Source organism: Silene latifolia, chromosome 9 (genome assembly GCF_048544455.1).
Source record: "Silene latifolia isolate original U9 population chromosome 9, ASM4854445v1, whole genome shotgun sequence".
Classification (NCBI taxonomy): domain Eukaryota; kingdom Viridiplantae; phylum Streptophyta; class Magnoliopsida; order Caryophyllales; family Caryophyllaceae; genus Silene; species Silene latifolia.
The window spans coordinates 14,783,260-14,804,084 of NC_133534.1; the positions used below are offsets into that span (position 1 = coordinate 14,783,260).

Sequence of the window (20,825 nt, forward strand, 5' to 3'; positions counted from 1 at the left end):
GCTTTCATATTTCAAAACTTGGGCAGAGCCCCTTACATCGCCAATAGGCTCGCGCCTTAACAGGGCTGCCTGGCACTGTTCTGCCTCGTTTTTAGCACTTGTCTAGGACGATCCCGATTACGGTTAATCCGAATACATGACGGATCAGATTGACAAGCTTACGTTTTTACACTTTGTCATTTGACACCCTTTTTCAATAAATGGATCGTGTTAAGCATCATAACCCGAACTTGGTAAATGGATGTTCAATTTCCGTTTTCACATGTAAATCAATCTAAATCCAACTTGACATCGTATGCTTGATATTTGGATTAACAAACCGACTTAGAAAGCTCCCACATGTTAGGTTAAACTTTTGGATGTGCATTCATGCATTTACCGTTTTATCAACTCTTGCACTTAAACAACCACGATCGATCAGTAGAGGCCGCTAACGCGGGCGGGATTGGGTGTCCGATTAAAGGGCTTCCCAATACGTACCCTCACCCCTTACTCAGAACCTTTGGATAGTGGATGGTCTTATCCAGGGCGCACGAGAGTCACTTTAGGCATAGAATGCTAAAAGGGGGACGAGTCCTTATCTTTAGTACCTATGTCAAGCACCGCTTTTTGCCTTGATTGACCTAGGTATAAAGTGGATTCGAACGGGTTCCAAGCATCCCATAAATGCTTGGTGGCGACTCCGAATATCTCTAATCGTTTCGAGACCTTTACCGAGACGAAACCGACCGATCTAAAGCGATCCGGTCGAAAGCATTTTTACGCCGCCGAGCGTGGCTTTCAAATGACCGCTGCATGTCCACAGATTGGCCTGGCGTGCAGGTGGCCCGTGACTACGGACCGGTAGGTGGACCCCCCAAATCCACAGACCGAGACGTGGCCCATGTCCACATTAGGCAATACGTTAAGTTAAATTAAGTTAAACAGATAATAAAACTACATAATTTATTTCGCAGTACGTTTTTTACTAATCACAGTACATTTTACGCAATAATTTCCATCTACATACCCTTGTTTTTTATTGACAACCAACAAACCTTCTTCTCTCAAATTCTAACAAGAGCACCTCTTAAATCTATCAAATTACCTCAAAGTTCATCGATTATAGATCATAATTGAATTAATGTATAGGTATTTGATTTCTAAATTGCCATTAACCAATTAAATAAATCGTTTTTTTATGCTTTCTTGATTAGGATCCGTACTTCTTCTCTTTTTGTGGTTTCTCAATGTAGTACGCATATGTACTATAGGTCTACAATACGTATTTTGATTTTGTGGTGGTTATTCGGGGTTGATGGAGGCATCGTCATTCGATGAGGAATGACTATTGAGTATGAAGGAGGTGCCTGTCGGGCAGGTTTGCCGGCGAGGATAGAAGCCAGGTAGGTTGTCGGGGAGGCAAGGCGGGGATGCTTGTGGTAAGCGGGGGTCGGGTGAACTGGGATATTATACAGTACGTTGTCGTCCTCCCTTTTTTTCATTTATACAATATACAGTATATCAAAATTATCACGAGGTGGTGGTTGACGTCGGTGGCATATAGTGACGGTTTACGTTGTCGATGGTGTATGGCAGCGGTTAATGGTGGTGATGGTGGGTGGGAGAGGAAATGCGAATTTAGAAGAAAATAAGATGTACTATAAATGAGAGGAGTAGAATTGTGAAAAGCGTACTTCAATGAGTATAATGCGTACTTCGAAAATCAACACCCTAAAACAATATGCTATGTTTTTTTAATTTTTTTATAACTCTTTCTAATTAACATTTTTCGGTTAAAAGATATTTTTTGGTGTTATTGTAATTTTATAAGACTTTATTTTTATATTTTAGTTTTATTATTTGTATCTAATAGAGAAAAATATTATATTAAATCGCAATAAAATTTAAAATTTAATATTTTCATAATTTAACTGGGAGTTTTCTTTTACCATCAAAAGGATGTGTATAGATCCTAATCCAGTCTAGATCCTGCGGATCGGATATGGATATGGGAATTTCAGATCCTGTAGATATGGACCGGATCTGAATCTAATAGGATCATATCCAGATCCTATCCATTGTCATCCCTGCACATAACTGACCGAGCCGAAAATGACCTTATTCGAATACACCAAACTCAAAAATGACCCGACAAAACATAACTCTAATTGAATCGAAAAGAGTTGAAATGACATTTTTTTCTCATATTCATTTACCCGAAAATGACCTGACCTCAAACAACCCGACCCGCTTGACTCGAAACAGACCTGAAACCTGATATGATCTGATTCGACCTGACTTAACCCGGAATCAATGAAAGATCCGAACTGACCCGACCCGAATTGATCTGACCTGAACCCAACCCGATTAACCCGTTTACGAGATCTACTTATCACTCAGTAACATCATTTTCCTCTCCTTTTCTGATTTTGTGCCAAAATAAAGAATAAACCACAATTAACCGGAACTAACGGGAACAAAAGGAATATACAGGCCCGGTCCTAGACTTCTTGAGACCCTAGACGAAATCGTGAATTGGGGCTCCTTTAAAAAAAATACAATGTATTATCAGTGACGGATGCAGGAACTTGGGGCATGGGAGCACAATTTTTTTCTTCCAATAAATTATTTCGGCTTGAATTTTTTTAAAAAAAATCCCCTAAATAATTTTATATAGTGTAAAAAAATCGAAAAACTTAATAATGTCTCTTGTTATACACACTATAATTTTTTAAATAAATAATGTTTTAGTTTGCAGTTTTCCTTAAAGTATACAAAGTTTCAAATAAATATACATACAATTTGTCTCCTATTATAATATTTATTTTGGTACTTAGTTCAATGAGAAATGGAATTGGCTCAATGGTTGAGATCTTGGTAAAACTTCACATATATATATATATAACGAAATAGAATAAAAATTATGGGCTAAGGCCCCAACACATTAAAAAAAATATTAAAGCTTCAAGTAGGTACTAGGAATCGAACCTAAGACCATTTAAATAAAACTACAAGCATTTGCCAACTAAGATATTGTAACTTATTGTCTACCTTGGATAAGTTATACTTATTTATTTCACAAATTTCAAGATTGGGCCCCTTCCATACTTAGGCCCTAGGCATTTGCCCCTCATGACACCCCTTAGGGCCGGGCCAGGGAATATTATTGTATATTTGTATCCCATTAGTTCCACTTTATGTTTAGTGACATGTCTAGTCATAAATCCTAGTTCAATGAATTTGACCGGAGAGCTATGGCAAACTTCATCCTCTAAACAATGAAAAAATGGAAAACATTGGTTCAGTCAAGTCTAGGATCGGTTTTAGGATAAGTCGGGTCTATTAGAATTTCTGATCATGTCTGGGTCTCGTTTGGAGTTGTTTATGTAACTAGACTTGGTAAATAGGTCAATCGGGCGGGTTCGGGTTGGGCCAGTTCGAATCGCGTCATTTTGGATTTGTCACATTCTCAGGTAATTTTGGGTTACAGGTATGTTTCAAGTTTATTGGTCGGATTCGTTTCGGATCAAGCGGATCGGGTTATTTCGAGTCGATTTATTTTCGAGTCTGGTTAAGGGTCAAGAACGCTCGGGTCAATTCAGGTTTCGGGCTTCATTTGAGTGCGGCAGCCCGGGTCAATTTTGGGTCTTGGATCAGCTTTTTGGATCGGGTTAATTTGGTCCATTAGTCATTTAATAATTGACCCCCTCCTCTTTTTTTAGCCTTTATGTCAAAATTAAAAGAAAATAATTGACCAGAACTGAGGAAATAGCATGAAATAAATTTGCACATGGCATTCAGGCTTTGTATCAACACAAAGTACCAATGTTCAAATGACCCCGCCACTAGATCGTTTTGTGGTGCAAAAGCTTCACAATTTGTAGCTCATACTGCTCAATCACTTGCTCAACATTATTGCCGAAGACTTGTTAATAGACTTGAGACGTCATTCGTCAACGTTGAGTCGTCGACCACAACTTTACTAAAGTCCTTAAATGTGTAAATTTCGTCTTGTATTCACGCAAAATCACCTAACCCGAAAACAAACTAGCTTAATTACATACAACATTGATAATGACCCACCTATTTAGCAAGCTCCATGACTTGCTTCTTCTCTTCTTATGCTTTAGCATGGCGAAAGCCGCGCTTTCCACTGATAATGACCCACCTATTTCAAAACCGGGTTGCCAAACTAAATGTGGGAACTTGACTGTTCCCTACCCATTTGGCATTGGGGTTGGGCAAGACGGGTTACTGTGTGCCCTTTCAAGTCACTACATTGTGACGTGCAACACAACATTTAGCCCGGCAAAGCCCTTCATTGGTACGGGCAACCTTGATATAACCGAGATAATTGACACCAAAATTCGAATCAAGAACTCGGTGGATAGAAGGTGCTACAATAGCCAGCTATACAAAGCCGGTAAAACATGGATTGACCTACGAGAGTACCCGATGGTATTCTCTGATACTGAAAACAAGTTTACAGCCGTTGGATGTAACACTTTCGCTGTAATCGGCGGCGTCAGAGGCCAGAACTTCATAAGTGGATGCATTGCAACCTGCTCCAACTCCTCTGTGGTGACTGACGGGTCATGCTCAGGGATTGGTTGCTGCCAAACCGCTATTCCTAAGGGTGTCAAAAGTTATGAAATTGGCTTAAAAGAGCTAATTAATGACACTGATGTTTTCAACTATAATCCCTGTAGTTATGGCTTTTTAGCCGAGTATAAGACATTCATCTTCAATGTTACGGATCTAAATGACATCGGGTTTAAAAATAGAACTCGAGACAGTGTCCCGGTTGTGCTTGACTGGTACATTGGGGAAGGTCAGACTTGTGCAGTAGCTAAAAGGAACAAGTCAAGTTATGCCTGTCAAGCTAATACTAATTGCAGTGAGTTTGTGAGTGGCAGTTCAAAAGGATACCGTTGTAGTTGCCTCTCTGGTTATCAGGGTAATCCATATCTGGGTCCTGCTGGATGCACAGGTGAGTATGACCGTCTTAAATCTTCAATTCGTAACGGTTTTTGTTTTTCTTTTAGACCATATATCTGAGTCCTGCTCAATGCACAAATTATTTGTTGTATGTATTATATTTGAATCGGTATGCTGTTAGTTAATGTGTTCCGTGACTGGCTCCTGTTGGATGCTAATGTGCAGATATTGATGAATGTGCGAATCCAAAAATGAACTGCTGCTCAAATACTTGTCATAATACCGGTGGAAGTTTCTATTGCTCCTGCCCTAAAGGATATTCTGGCGATGGTATGACCAAAGGAAGTGGTTGCAGAATGCTAACAGATCCTCGTAACAATTCCCAATTTGCTATCAAATTCAGCCTCGGTAAGTACTTGCCATCCGTTACAGTGGCAATTATATTAGTATTTGCACTTCTTATAACTCAGTATTTCTCATTGGACTAACTTTGAGCTGGAAATTATTGTATGCAGGAATGAGCTTTGGAGTCTTAATTTGCATGTCACTTATCGCGTTAATGTATTTTTCTATTAGGAGGAAGAAGCTTATCAAAATGAGAGAGAAATTCTTCGAGAATAATGGAGGAATGTTATTGAAACAACAACTTGCTCCTTACGAAGGGAGCGAGAAGAGCAACGGATCATTCAAAATATACTCCTCAGACGAACTAAAATCAATAACCAGTAATTATAGTGAAGCTCGTATTTTAGGCAAGGGAGGTTACGGAATTGTATATAAAGGCATTTTAGAGGATGGTAGTGCAGTTGCAGTCAAAATATCAAAATTCGTTGATCAAACTCAAATTGAGCAATTTATTAACGAAGTCGCTATTCTCACTCAGATCAACCATCGGAATGTGGTAAGGCTCAAAGGATGCTGCTTGGAGACTCAAGTTCCGGTCCTAGTTTATGAGTACATCTCCAATGGAACATTGTTCGAGCATATCCATAGAAAAGGGGGCGCTTATTGGCTTACCTGGAGAAATTGCATAAGGCTCGCCATGGAGGCAGCTAATGCTCTATCTTACCTACACTCAGCAGCATCACCTCCAATTATACACAGAGATGTCAAGTCGTCCAACATTTTGATCGATGATAGCTTTAAAGCTAAGATATCTGATTTTGGAGCCTCGAGATTAATATCTATTGATCAAACTGAAGTAACAACATTGGTGCTAGGGACACGAGGCTACTTGGATCCAGAGTACTTTCAGACAAGCGTGCTAACAGAAAAGAGCGATGTCTATAGCTTTGGGGTTCTTCTGGCTGAGCTACTAACCAAACAACCGCCTCTATGCCTAGAGAGAAAAGTCGAAGAGAGAAATTTGGCCGGGTATTTTCTCAAGGCATTAAAAGAGGATCGATTGTTAGATGTCCTCGATCCTCAGTTAGTAAGCGAAAGTGATGAAGAGCAGCTCTTTGATGTGGCTAAGCTGGTGAAGAATTGTCTTAGTGTCAAAGGCGAAGACAGGCCTACTATGAGTGAAGTGGCCGCTCGTTTGGAGGGTTTGAAGAATCGAATAAATCATCCATGGTTGGGCCAGAGCTATGACGATTCAACGAGCCTACTAGGCCATCAGGATCTTTATCCCAGTTGCTCAAGTGATAACAATCCAAGTACAGGGGAAGCATCGGGACAGAATGTTATGCTGGTTGAAATTAGCCCATTACCTCGTTGATGTTGCTAAGTGTAAGGAGCCGCACTTTTAGCCGCATAATCCCTGAGAATATCGCGCGCGGTCCTTTCACTTCGAATCCTTAGATTTCTTATTTGTCCTCATGTATTTTCATTTCTGTTTTTATTTTCATTTAGTACTCCAAGACTACTTCCTGCGTGTCGAATCTTGAAGTCCCGTTTTTAGCTTAAGATACGTTTTTAGGTATTTACAAAACGTATAGCTATTTTGCACAATCAATGTATCCTGCTAGAGGACTCAAACTACCAAATTTGCCTCTATGAGAGGTGCTAGTCAATCAAAATCGTTTCTCATCTATAAGCTTGATATTGATTGTCTCTTGATTTCAATAATTATATTGCTTACTTTTATTGCTTTCGTGTGCCGGACTTCATAATCGTGACTAAATGATTCACGACATACGCAACCGAGACCGATTACAAATGCACTAGTAATCCCTCACTAGGGCTTGACGCTCTCACTTGCATTCTTGTCGTGTAATAGACAAGGGTGCGCGTCACATTCCAGCTTAAAGTTCTGGACCGTGACACTAAGCATATAGAAAGTATCTCAATAATGGTAATGTAAACTTTTTGTGTGTTTTCATTTGCTTAGTGTTAGGAAATTTTACGCCAATTACCCACACGCAACGGAAGCACAATCGACAATATAAAACCAAAAGTAAATAACCGTAAACAACAATAAGACGAGACATAATTATAGGGTAAGTACTCAGGGCAAAACCTTCCAAATCCGGAGGTAAAACCCACAGTCAATCGAGCAATCCACTATAATAATAGTACCAGTACGCCGTCCCAAATAATACACCAATTCGGAACCCACAATAATTTAGGAAAAACCAAATCTAAACCCTAGAACAATTGACAAATTCCACCAACTTACTAGTAAGACGGTTTAGATTAAACCACGTAAATAATGTGTAAACCCGTATACAAGACCGTATACAAAAAAACCTATACTGACCTCGATTATCTGAACCCGAGATAAGAATCTCGACCATAAAACCACCTTGCTCCTGCCCCTCAACCACACGCTTATCCCAAGACAATCACCGTCTTAAACTACCAGCCAATTAAGTGGCTTCTAACCTACACCAATGTAGGGACCAAGCCCACTAAACAAAACAAGCACCTTATGTTTTTATTTCCGTAGGACAAAGTTCTAATTTGAACTTTTACGATTTGGGCTGGACACAAAGATTGGGTCACAACCCAACACTTAGTTATAGCAATTAAGTTGATTGCTAGCACCGTACTCCTAATTCATAAGTATTGTCCATTTTCCATTTTTCAGCATATTTATAGAATTGTCCTATTTCCATTTTAAGCATTTTTTTGTTAGTAAAATCCTTTCTATACTAGTCAGATCCACCACCGTCTTCATAGTTTTAATCCTCGTGCAAAAAGTAAATGGAGCATTTTTGAACCGATGGAAATATGATTAAAGTACATTTTCAAAGAATCAGAGCGAATATGACTAAAATATATAGCAAAATTAGTTAATGTCGAATATAAAAACAAGTTACTCCGTATTATTGTATCCCATCACTACCAGCCATACTTTTCTTGTATTTGTATGATTGAGGATAAATGAGGGGTAGAACATCCCACCTTCTTATGTTTAATGAAATGTCTAATCATAATTCCTATATCAATGAATTTGACTAGAGAAATATTGGCAAACTTCATGTATTTCCCCTACCTTTGTAAAGTTTGTACCATTAACAGAGGGACGGTCAATCTATAAACAATGAAAATTTTCACTGTTTTTCTTAAGATTACTAGTATGTCAACCTTAATAGTGTTCAAATGAAAATTACGCAGTTTTTTTTAACTCTTTGCGAGTTATGGCCCCAAATCACCTTCCTCTCGCTCCGTCACTGTTCAAATCAAAGACTGACAGCAAATCATGTGCCCTGAAAACCCTGCAATAAAACATGTACAATGCTAACAAGTTTCCGATTCAGACAGAAGAAGGGACATAAAAAAGACTGGCTTTCCACAATTCCGTTCAATATTTGCTTACATTAAAAGATGCCTTATCTTTTACCTAATCTTGTCATTAGCTCGAGTTTTATTACGGCTTGTCATGATTTCTATAGACATAAGTCAAAATTAAATCGAGTTTAAATCGAAAAAAATGGACTTTAGGGTAGTGGAAGTGTCCTTTAATTATAAAAACGTTATCAAATCAAGAAAAAGATAAGATATTGTGAAAGGGTAAAGTTAGTAATGATTCCTCCTTATATTTAGCTTTGTTGAGCATCTTATTCTCCACCCTTACAATTTCACATTACAAACCCTGCTTAACAACAACGGTAGGTACCCTACCTTACCTTGTTCACCATCCTAACTCCCTTACGAGTACGAATTATTGCTAGAAAGTAAAGGAAACGATGCACAACTGGGCATCGCCACTGATAGCATCAGCGTTGTTTGCGTTCCTGCAACCGGGGTTGATCATTCAAGTACCTGGAAAGCAGCAGCCAGTTGGGTTCATGAATATGAAGACCAGTTTCGCTTCTATTCTTTTACATGTTGTTATCTATGGTTTGCTTCTTATGTTGTTCCTCGTTGTTCTTGATATTCATATTTATGCCTGAGTTTTCGGGATAGAACTCTATGATGCTGAATAGTATATTGTTTGGTTAAATTTCTGCAGTTTCTTCTGCTTGGTTATACAGAGTAGTAGAGTACACTGGTTGGTTTTGCTGTAAGACATTACATGAAATTATTCGCCATTTTCGGAATGAATTGTGCAAGTTTATCATGTGATTCATTTGTACTTATTCTTCTAACGCCTCTAAACTACTCCCTCCGTCTCAATTCAATTATCTGTGTACCTTTTTATTCTTTGTGATAGGTCTTATTATCAAAGGTAAGCAAATAATTGGGACGAGGGAGTAATTGTTTTCTTTACTACTTGGTCAAGATGGTCGTGTCCCATCGTGATCGCTGACATTGTATCTACCGACTTCATGTCGGCCTTTCTTTGGTTAAGTACAGTAAAAAGGGGTGCAGGGAATACTTACATAAAAAGTATAGGGAGTGAAACGCAGGAAAACATAACAATCACACATAATTCTCAATGTGGTATAAATTGTTAACAAATACTCCGTATTCGGTTCCTCAACATCAATTTCTCAAGGAATGAACAATGAACAATAATTCTACATTGTAGAATGATAGACCAAAAAGATATCAAATCAAATACAATCAATCGAAGAAATGAAAATTAAAAAAGGACCTCAAAGAACTTACATAGCATTCGAAATACAAGATTAAGTCATGGTGTTAGCCCATATAGACATGAATGTTAATGGCCAGTAAGAAGATACAGATTAAAGCGAAATAGATGAGGGAATGAACCAAAATGGCGGGACCACTAGTATGGAAGCCACTGAACTCCACCGCCTTATTCCGGCCAGGGATCGTAACAAGTAGCCCTGGCGTAAGTATTATGAAAAGCACCACAGCCACAAACACCGGCCCCCAATCCGCCATTCTCCTCAAGCTTCTCTAATCTCTATTGCTGAATTTACGGTTAAAGCTCCTACTCTAGGAATGAGAGTGTATAATATGAATAATAAAATGTTATGGAAGTTGGAGAAGAATTTGTTTAATTGAAAGTGAAGAAAATGACAAAATAAAGGATTGTAAATTGAGAAAAGTGGGTGTGCTGAAAATAAAGGAAGGTTGATGGAATCAAGCTAGCTTGATCTACCACGTTTGGCATAGTGCAGCTTGTGCACAACAAAACAAAATTTAGCACATTTTTTTCAACATTATTAATACTACTTTCTGCATTATATTGTCACTTTTGTAAAGCAAAGTGTATTTGAAAATTTTAACTAGAGCAAATGGCAAGTATTGAATTTTCAAAATTTTAATAACAATTGATGTTTTAAGTACAAAAAAAAAAAAAAAAAAAAAAAAAGTACCGTCTGGTTTCGTTAATCACTGTTCCTTTGGTCGACAAATTAAGCGGGTTAAACGAGTACAGTCAATCTGTTTTTAGAACATTTTTACAAAGATCCGGCCTATAATGATAGGGTGGCGCCGAGATTGGGTGTCACCCTCTCATATGCATTCTTTATTGTAGGAGTCCCCACTTAATGCATGTGAGAGGGTAGCGCCGAGATTGAATATCACCCAATGGTGCCAACTCATTTTCCGCCTATAAATGCATCAACCCAACCTATCTAAGTATCTATGGTCCAAAAAAGAAACTTCGTCACAACCTGTCTGCCTAGAAAAACCCGTGTATGCTCACACTATTTATGAGTAACATATTGTTTCTCTATTCAGGAGTAACCAATATTTTGTCAAATTTTAGACACTTTCAAACCGGATCAACTTAAATTTAAGGTGAATATTTTGCGTTATTTTATAGTGGGGAAATGAGTTGAATTGAGGGTGAATAATGTTAAAGAGATGTCCCATGCTTTCATAAACAAAGCGTACGATATTACCAATTTAAATTAAGCAGGTTTTACATGAAGAAGATTTGGCTTTGGCATGTTCTATTCAATATAGGTAAGTTCAAATTTAATATCAAATACTTCTAAAAAGTAAAATCTTACATTTATAACTATAAGATATATATATATTATTAAATTTAAATAACATGTCACATGTCCTAAATTTCATGAAATGTCGTGTCACGCGTCCGTATTTTGATGCTACTTAGCTTATAGGAACACATTAATGACCCAAAAATGAAGATTTTCGATAAGAATCTATTGAAAATGATCAATAGGTATTGTCACATTCTCAAGCAACAAGTTTTTGGACAGCAAAAGACATTGCTCGATTATAGACTTTTTTCGCTACTTCAACCCACGGACAAGGCACAACACCCCCGACATTTCATTTCAGAGTAAAATATTCAGAGTATAACCACATCTCTAAATAATTGTCTAACAATCATCAGCCACACTGTAATCCTGACCAGTGCAGCCGAGTTTGGGTTAACATAGACTCGACAATAAGCCACTTTGCAAATGAAAGGGCTGTTCCATGACAACTATGATATGATAATAAAGCAAAACAATCTCAGAAAACTCCGATCAATAAATTATCACAATCAAGAGGAGAATGTCATCCAATGATCTAGTTTCTCCATAAATAACCAAAGCACAGTATAAATTTCTTGTATGTTTCAAACAAACAGCAAAAGGAGTAACTCAAGTACTCAACTCAAAAGATAAACATAATCACTTGGCCAACTGGGGTTGGTCGTGCACGACACTGAAAACGCCTCATGCATAGTTCAGCCTGAAGATGTCATTCTGGACGTAGAAGCTCCCTTGTGGTGTTGGCATCAAATGGAACATCTGTACAATAAGAAAATGAACTGGTATTTGAGAATGCCTTGATGCAGCAAAACGAAAATGAGATGTCCATAAAAGCATCTCTATACAATCCCAATTCTCAAATCAGTAAATCAAAATCCAAAAGTTCAATTATTCTTTTGTTAAACAAAACCTAGATAGCTTCTCTTAGGGGCTTTACCGGCAGGCGTACACTGGATGCAAATGCAACCTCAATTCAAAAAACAAATACAGTCCTGTTTATCTCAGAGGTTGTGGGTTGAAATTTCAGCATTACATTTTGCTCCATATTACTAAATGTGAATGTAAACACAACTGAGTATTTCATTAGAAAAACATATGATAGCGGTAATATTAAATTATAAGAAAAAATACTCCCTCCGGTCCCTCCATCCACTAATAAAGTTCTTAATTTGGCCTCACATCTTTCCTCAGTTTTCATTTTCCTCCATAAATTAACTTATATACTTGTGCACATACAACTATACAAGTAAGAAATATATTGAATGGATGTACAAATATCTATTCGTGATAGCAAAGGTACACCCAAAAAAAAAAACAATGCACACTTAACCCTCGTTGTTGCGATCCTAGATAATTGGGCCCTCTATGATCACTGTATGAGCAAATTTAAAAATCGACTATGGTTGCTGCCTTTTTTTCATTTACACTTGAGAAAACTTCGACAGAAATTAAGATAAACCCCAAGCAAACGACAAAGCTGGTGGATGGATTTAGCCTTAACTCAAGTTAATCAAGTTCAAAGGAAACCCTGTCTTCTCTCAGTTTCAGTCAGTTAGTAAGATTGATACAGACTACATCAGTAAGCTACAAAACCGAGATGAACTTCTATAAGATCTGAGAGAAACCAACAACTACAATCCCCAAATATATTAGCCACAGAGAAGATTCAAGAAACAAAACTACATAGGTTTTCAAACAAACTGTATCTACTTCACTCAGGATCCTCCATAAATTCACAAGTTTCATACCCATAATCTCAAATTTTGGACCAACACGCTATTATAAGATTGCCAAAGACTCTATCGAAGGCAGTGAGAGTGCCATACTGCCATCCCCTTACTTGTTCAAAGACCCTATCGAAGGCAGTGAGAAGTGACAGAAACCGTTGAATAACAATAGGATGATCAAATCAACCACAATCTCTGGCATCAAAGCAAGCAAAACTTCAAATCGCAATCCGCCCTTAAAACATCAATGATATAGCCAGTCATCTATTCTCCTGCGTCCACTTACATGGATTCTGCCTAACTCCCTAACCCTCTTCCTCCTTAGACTCTTAGAGACGTCAATGTCCATATAACCACATTTCCTCTCTTTCACTCAGCTTTCATCCACCATTTTAACACTAAACACGGCTGAAATCGCAATAAATCTTAACCCTTCAGACAAAAGGGGAGGGAAGGGAAATATACAATTTCCCAAGTTCAAATAGCAAATTGAGGAGAGAAACGGAGAGATCCATTTTCACTAGCGCTTACCCTAGCTTTGCACCTAATCCCGCTTTTTTTTTAACCGTAAACACCAACCATCCCAAATATCAAACATGACCCTAGAGTTCTATTCAAATATACAGGTACTCATATTCACACCCAATTACTGCAACTTTCCTCAGTCATAGTTAATTGACATGAAACCACTACTCAATCCTTGACCATAAGAGATATTAGAATAGAAGACGCTATATTCACACAGAACAAACAACAAATTGATGATTGAGTTCAAGTCTTCATAAATTTCTACTCTTGATAGCAAAGATACACCCCAAAAAAAAATCTATACTAAATCCCCATAGCCACAATCCTAGATAGATAACTGGACGCTCTTCGATTACTCTATGAGCAAATTAATGAATCGACTATGGAAATTACTATAAACCCCAAACAATGGACAAAGTCGGTGGATGGATTTAGCCTAAACTCTAAATTACAAGCATAAAAAGGATGCATTCCTCATTTCTTTTACAAAACACATATTCAAAAGACTTGAATGTAGAAATTCCTAAAATATTAAGCTTAGAAAACAATTACAGTACATAAATTTATGCCAAAAAGAACAGAAAGAAACCAGGCACTTGGGTATTTATAAGAGTACATTTCAATGGAGACCATTTGACTAATGGCAAAGACTCAAGAAGTTTTCTGAACTGGAGATAAGTCATCTAGTATTCAGTCCTGTCTCTTTCAAAAGGAAATAAATACAGGTGGGTCACATTTGTAAACAAACACATAAAATTCAACTGGAAATTCTGTCTCCTACAAGTTTCAGTCAACTAGTAAGATTGATACATCAACAACACTCAAATGTGTTGAGTAGGCTACAAAAACAAAACGAACTTGTGTAAGACCTGAGACAAGCCATCTAGTATTCAGTCCTGTCTCTTTCAAAAGGAAATAAATACAGGTGGGTCACGTTTGTAAACAAACACACATAAAATTCAACTGGAAATTCTGTCTTCTACAAGTTTCAGTCAACTAGTAAGATTGATACATCAACAACACTCAAATGTGTTGAGTAGGCTACAAAAACAAAACGAACTTGCATAAGACCTGAGACAAGCCGACAACTACAATCCTCAAATATATTAGGGGCGCATTGTAAATTCAACAAACAAAACTGCTTAAATTTTCACTCTAACGATATCTACTTCACCCAAATCCACCACATTCGTAAGTTCCAAACTAAAAATCTGAAATTTTGGACCAAATACCGCAATGTGATGTTCATGTTTGTTTACTGGAGCTGAAAAATACATTAAGAATCCTCCTAACAAAACCCATACATGCAAATTAAGCCGAACTTTGCTGCTACTAGAAGATTAACAACCCCTTACATACTCAAACTCCCTATTGAAGGCCATGACAATTGATAATACCGTTGGATAACAATAGAATGATCAATTAAACCACAACTCCTGGCAGCAAAGCAAGCAAAAATACAAACCCTAACCCGCCCTTAAAATCTCAATGCTATAGTCAATCCTCTATTCTCCGAGGTCCACTCACATGGATTCTATCTACCCCTTCCTCACCCCCTCTTTCCCTTTAGGGTGTGTTTGGATTGAAAGATTTGGAGGGAAAAGAAGGGGAGGGAGAGTAGGGGATTTAAAATCCCTTGTTTGGATAGCAAATGAGGGTGGAGGGAAATGGAGAGGGAGTGATTTGGAGGGATTCAATTTCCCTCCTCCAAGCCTAATCAAAATCTCTCCACAATAGGCAAGATTTGGAGGGAAATTGTATCCAAACACCCACTCCCCATTTGCCCTCCCCTTCCCTTACCTCCCTTTCTCTTCCCTCCTTCCCCCTCCCCTCCCTTTCCCTCCACTTTCGCTATCCAAACACACCCTTCCCCCTCCCCTCCCTTTCCCTCCACTTTCGCTATCCAAACACACCCTAAGGGTGTGTTTGGATAGCAAAAGTGGAGGGAAAGAGAGGGGAGGGGGAAGGAGGGAAGGGAAAGTGAGAGAAGGGAAGGGGAGGGGGAATGGGGAGTGGGTGTTTGGATACAATTTCCCTCCAAATCTTGCCTGTTGTGGAGAGATTTTGATTTGCCTTGGAGGAGGGAAAATGGATCCCTCCAAAGCTCTCCCCCTCCATTTCCCTCCACCCTTATTTGCTATCCAAACAAGGGATTTTAAATCCCCTACTCTCCCTCCCTTTCTTTTCCCTCCAAATCACTCAATCCAAACACACCCTTAGGGACATCCATATCCATACAACCAGATCTCCTCACTCTTAACTCGGCTTCCACCAAACAATTTGAAACTAACCACAGCTCAAATCGCAATAAATCTTAACCTTCAGATGAAGGAAGAGGGAGAGGAGGTACACGATTTCCAATGTTCAAATAGCCAATCGAGGGGAGAAACGGAGAGATTCATTTTCGCTAGTGCTTTCCCAGCGTTGCACCTAATCGGCTTTTTTACCCTAAACGCCAACAATCCCAGAGTTCTATTCACGTATACCAGTACTAATATTCCCATCCAATTACGGCCTCTTTGCTCAAACATTTTCAAACAGACTGATGAAAAGTTCAAGTCTTTACACCAGCACCAACAACATCTCGCAAATTACAGGATGAGGGGATCGGATGTACATAGTCTTACCTTGTGTTAGCATCAAAACACAAAGTTGAAATCTTTCGCAAAAAAATAAAACCCAACAACACAATTTCAACGATCTAAAAACCCAGAAAACAAAAAATCACAAAACAATCGAAAACTCTAAAATGAAAACAAGCCCAGAAGGTGTTCGACGAAATACCTGACTGAACTTAAGAGGATGTTGTTCACCAGCAAGCTGAAGATTACCACTAACAAAAACAATAAGAGCACCAGGTGGACCAGAAGGTTGACAATCAGTAGTACTAATATGATGTTTACATTGATCAAAGGGTAAACCTGCCAATTTACCAACAATATTTTGAGCACCCATGAAAGGTTGTCCTTCAAAAGTTAACATGGAGTTTTCTTGGTATAAACTTGCTAATCCTGATCTATTTGTGTCAAAAGTTGAGTAATAATGTTCTACAAATGCTCTTGCTATTTCTTCTGGATTCATTTTTTCTGGGATTTTTGGGCTGAAAATATTGGGATTTTTGTGCGGCGATTTGGTGGTGTTTTAGTTGGGGTGGTTGTGTTTATATAGGAAAAGGGTTTTTGAAGGTGGCGTTGATATGAAGCGATTATATATGGTGGGTTTGGGAGATTGGAAAAAAAAAAAAGGAAAAGATTCGTCGACAGCAGGGTTCGAACCTGCGCGGGCGAAGCCCAACAGATTTCAAGTCTGTCTCCTTAACCACTCGGACATATCGACTTGTTGGTATAGTGTTTCGTTTTCATTTATAACTAGGTTTTTGTATTGGTAAAAAAAAACTTCCCAATTACAAGACCTTTAATAGTTTAGACCTATTAACCATGTCGGGGTCATTCGGGTTTGTAATGTTAGGGTTGGGCCTAGGTTATTTTGAGCCAACTATTATCATGTGTTTTATGGATAATAAATTATCAGTGTGCAATAATAAATATTCGGGTTGTATTGTACTGAGTTGGGTCAATTTGGGTTTGAGTCATTCTTGGGTCTTGACTTCGGGTGTAAGGTCAAATACGGTATAGGTTATTCGTGTGGGGTCGTTCGGGTCAGATCACTTTTAACAGGTCTATTTAAGGTAAATTGTCTACGACATTACTCCCTCCATTTCATTTATTCCTACTTTCTATCAAGGGTGGATTTTAGCTAGAAAAGCTAATGAAACGGAAATGACAAGTGATTTGTACTTATGTAGTGTAAATATTTACTAAATTTATAAAGTGGGCAATTATTTTGGGATAAATTTTGGACAAAAGGATAAAATAAACAATAGGTCTTGGTACAGACGGGTGGGGCGAACAGACGGGTAAAGACCTCTAATAAAATGAGTAGGGGGGACAAGGTGGGGCACCCCCATGTGCTTCCCACTTTATGGCAAATGAGTATTTTGTGAGGAAAAATGGTATCCGTCTACACGTATAGACGGATAAGTCTATAATGAGAATTTGTGTAAAATAAAACACAAAAACTGTAGAGATTGCTTTTTAGACTACCTTTGTTTTTTTTTCCTTTTTAGACTACCTTTGGTTTTTTTTGTACATAACTACTTATATATTTTCGACGAGAGTGCTTAGTTTACCGGCCATTAACATTTTTCACATGTAAATAGAGTTATAGAGATATATCGTTGATGCATGCCGCATGCGACCATGCATCCGAGAAATGCATACTTGTGTAGTTCAAATCACTATTCACATAATCACATGCTACTAATTTGCATCCAGCATGTTAGATAATGTTTGTCATCGATCCATAAAGTGATCAAACTATTTTTATTTAAGTATTGAACAAGATACGGGGTAACAATTATCCATGGGCACACAATAAGATAATACGTGTAATAATAATTAAAATATTACGAGAACTGTTTTATGTTATTGGTGTTGTGTATATAATTCACACAGAATTATCATATTATATAGGCACTTAAAATAGGAGTTATGGGAAGATGAATGAGGAGAAATAATTACCATTAAAACTAATTTAATGGCTCATTATCTCTAGGGATGTCAATGGATCGGGTTCGGTTCGGGTGGAGCCTCATCCGTCATCCATCCGTCTTTTTAAAATCTCATCCAACCCGTCCGTCATTCGTGAAACCTATCATCCGTCATCTATCTATCCATCATCCATGGATGAAACGAGTGGATCGGGTGATAAATGGATGTTGTGTATTTATAGGTTTCAAGTTACAAAAAGTGATGATTTTTTATTCTATACAAAAAAAATGTTAGATAATTATTTTAGTTTAACTTTCTAATGGGTAGTTTCACAAAATATATATTTTGAGAGTAGAAAAATTTGAATATTTGAATATTTTGTATCTTAATAATGTATTATATGCAGGTTCGACTACCAGCTGGGGCGATGATCACTTGGCCACTACAGTCCCCGAAGGGGGTGGATTACATGGTCCATGTGGTGGTGCGGGAATGCATGGGCCCGGGGGGGACTCAACCCCCTCGTCATCAAAAAAAAAAAATTAATGTATTATATGTTAAAAAAAAAAAAAAAAAAAAAAAGTAATTAAATCGGGTGATGGATGGATGGCGGGTGAAATTTCTTCGTCCAACCCATCCGTCATCCGTTATCCGTTCCATCCGTCATCCATCCATCATCCATTTAAGTCGAGTTTTCATCCGTCTTTTAAAATCGGATGGATCGGTTTTTAATCGGGTGCGGGTGAAGTTGACATCCCTAATTATCTCACCTTATTTACAGCCATAATAACACAATATTGACTCCTTGTAATAGCCACATTGAAGTGGTCGTTCAACTCAAAATTCAATACTCCCACTCGGCCACACAACCGAGTCAATCCTCCCACTTGGTCACACAGCCAAGCTTATCACAATACAGTTTAACAAAACTATCAATCACATCTCATACAGGAAAATGGGGCGTGCGGCCAATATGTAACAAGTAGTGTTATATTAAGTCACCATCAAACTAACATAACACTTTCACAATAACGATTCCCCATGTCATTCAAACAACACCGTAGCATACACTGTCCCTTTATGCTATAACATGTTACGTAGTTATATACACAATATAACCGCCGGCCAGGCTTAACATGGTGTAGTTGAATTGATCATTCCTTAGACACTAATGAAAATCCATCTCAACTCAACTGCTTTCCTAACATGACCCGTTGAACCAACAACTTTATGATTCTCCGAACTCACGCTAAAGTAGCAACATCAAATCTCAATTTCATCTCACAGCTCCAAGTCAAAGGGATTCGTACCAAATTAGGACACACAAGTCCAAAAGTGCTCACACAGCAACAGATTAGGGAATCATCTGTCACTCCTTACGGTCGACAAAACACACATAGTATGATATATGTGTCACAACATAGCTCCCACTATGATGGGCATATCACGCTTCTATGTCGTGCGAATCATAAGTCTAGATACTATTCAAGTATCTAACCCAAGCCACTAGATTGATATACTTAATATTCAATCTGACACTTGTGATTCGGTTCAAAACTTTAGTATGAAAATAGGGTGTCTTCTCATACTTCGACTACAAAAGTCTCATCTTAGACTTACTAAGGCGACTCTATAACGAGTCAATATCTTTTCCATATAACGTATGTACAAAGATAATCTCAACACTTACTAAGTGTTAAGTGACTCAGTCTCATCTTGCCCACTACATAAGTGTCAAGGCGATTACCTGTGTGACTAGGCAATCTAAAAGTTTGGTGAGATCTTATGTGCCTTATCATGCAACAAATGTATATGAACATTTTCCAAAAGATACAAAATCTAAATCCAAAAATGTCCATTATCAAACACACCCACAACTCAACAAGATTAAAACTTAAGTTGACTATTTTACATAATTAGCTCTACACATGAACTAATTAAGAACACATCTTATAAAATAATGCGTCAACCATCTTGTTAGTTAATCTTACTTGATGACAACACTTAGTCCTACACAAGAACTAATTTACTCTTACCACAAAGGCAAAAGTGAAAACACTTGATTAGATATCATTGTGCGTGTGGAGGATTGATTAGGTAACAAATTACTTATCAATCACAAAACTGACGTTCTACCATGTACTAAACGAGGTACACATCAAAATAACAACTGCACTAGAACAAGAAATAATACTCTAATCATTTCTTGCGCTTGATCGTAGGTTTAGACATAACCAAAATACTATTTTTCTTCTAAACACCAATATGTCACCAATTTACAAAGAGAACTTGTTCTCCTCTATAATTTTGACATAGCCATATTAACTCCACTACCATTCCAACTAAATTATCACACAAATGATTTATGAAATTTGAAATATATATGGACGATCATTCAACACATGAATAAGTTTGACGGACACAAAGATTTGTAGTCTTAATCATTTGAGACAAACTCAATTGATTGATCCACGCATATAAGTTTCTCGAGTACCTTGATTCGAGAAAAAAGTCTTTATATCTATTTGAAAACAAAATCCAAATAGATGACCAAAACTTAGAAGGAAAAAACGGAACAAATCCGAACCTAACCGTCATAAACAAATTGTGACAATGTCTATTTGCTCTCATAATAACCATCCATTTTTATTATTACTTGATGAAGACTCTCACTTACTAAAAGTGATAGCTCCCACTTACTAAAAGTGGTAACAACAACTGAATAGTTAGGACAACTCCCACTATCATAATGAGCAAAACATCTTAAGGATCGACCTTATGTTAAT

The 20,825-nt window shown here is 37.8% G+C and overlaps 4 protein-coding genes and 1 non-coding gene across 5 annotated transcripts; 2 read left to right on the forward strand and 3 right to left on the reverse strand.

The window, feature by feature from the left end:
- The first annotated feature begins 3,883 nt into the window (after window positions 1-3,883).
- Window positions 3,884-6,952, forward strand: LOC141599184 (wall-associated receptor kinase 5-like). The gene is made up of 3 exons (XM_074419123.1): window positions 3,884-4,972; window positions 5,146-5,328; window positions 5,436-6,952. Exons 1-3 carry the CDS (start codon window positions 4,057-4,059, stop codon window positions 6,638-6,640), a joined length of 2,304 nt encoding a protein of 767 aa, XP_074275224.1. The 5' UTR covers window positions 3,884-4,056; the 3' UTR covers window positions 6,641-6,952.
- A 1,832-nt stretch (window positions 6,953-8,784) lies between these two features.
- LOC141602442 (uncharacterized) lies at window positions 8,785-9,434 on the forward strand. Its single transcript, XM_074422724.1, has one exon. The coding sequence runs from the start codon at window positions 9,054-9,056 to the stop codon at window positions 9,258-9,260; it is 207 nt and encodes a 68-aa protein (XP_074278825.1). The 5' UTR covers window positions 8,785-9,053; the 3' UTR covers window positions 9,261-9,434.
- Window positions 9,435-9,729: 295 nt separating this feature from the next.
- Window positions 9,730-10,457, reverse strand: LOC141602443 (uncharacterized). Its single transcript, XM_074422726.1, has one exon. The coding sequence runs from the start codon at window positions 10,159-10,161 to the stop codon at window positions 9,952-9,954; it is 210 nt and encodes a 69-aa protein (XP_074278827.1). The 5' UTR covers window positions 10,162-10,457; the 3' UTR covers window positions 9,730-9,951.
- A 1,255-nt stretch (window positions 10,458-11,712) lies between these two features.
- On the reverse strand, window positions 11,713-16,769 carry LOC141599185 (nuclear transport factor 2B-like). The gene is made up of 2 exons (XM_074419124.1): window positions 16,274-16,769; window positions 11,713-11,993 (listed from the first exon to the last, which is right to left on the reverse strand). Exons 1-2 carry the CDS (start codon window positions 16,568-16,570, stop codon window positions 11,919-11,921), a joined length of 372 nt encoding a protein of 123 aa, XP_074275225.1. The 5' UTR covers window positions 16,571-16,769; the 3' UTR covers window positions 11,713-11,918.
- On the reverse strand, window positions 16,744-16,825 carry TRNAS-UGA (transfer RNA serine (anticodon UGA)). Its single transcript has one exon. It is a non-coding gene; the product is annotated as a tRNA-Ser (tRNA).
- Window positions 16,826-20,825: the final 4,000 nt, after the last annotated feature.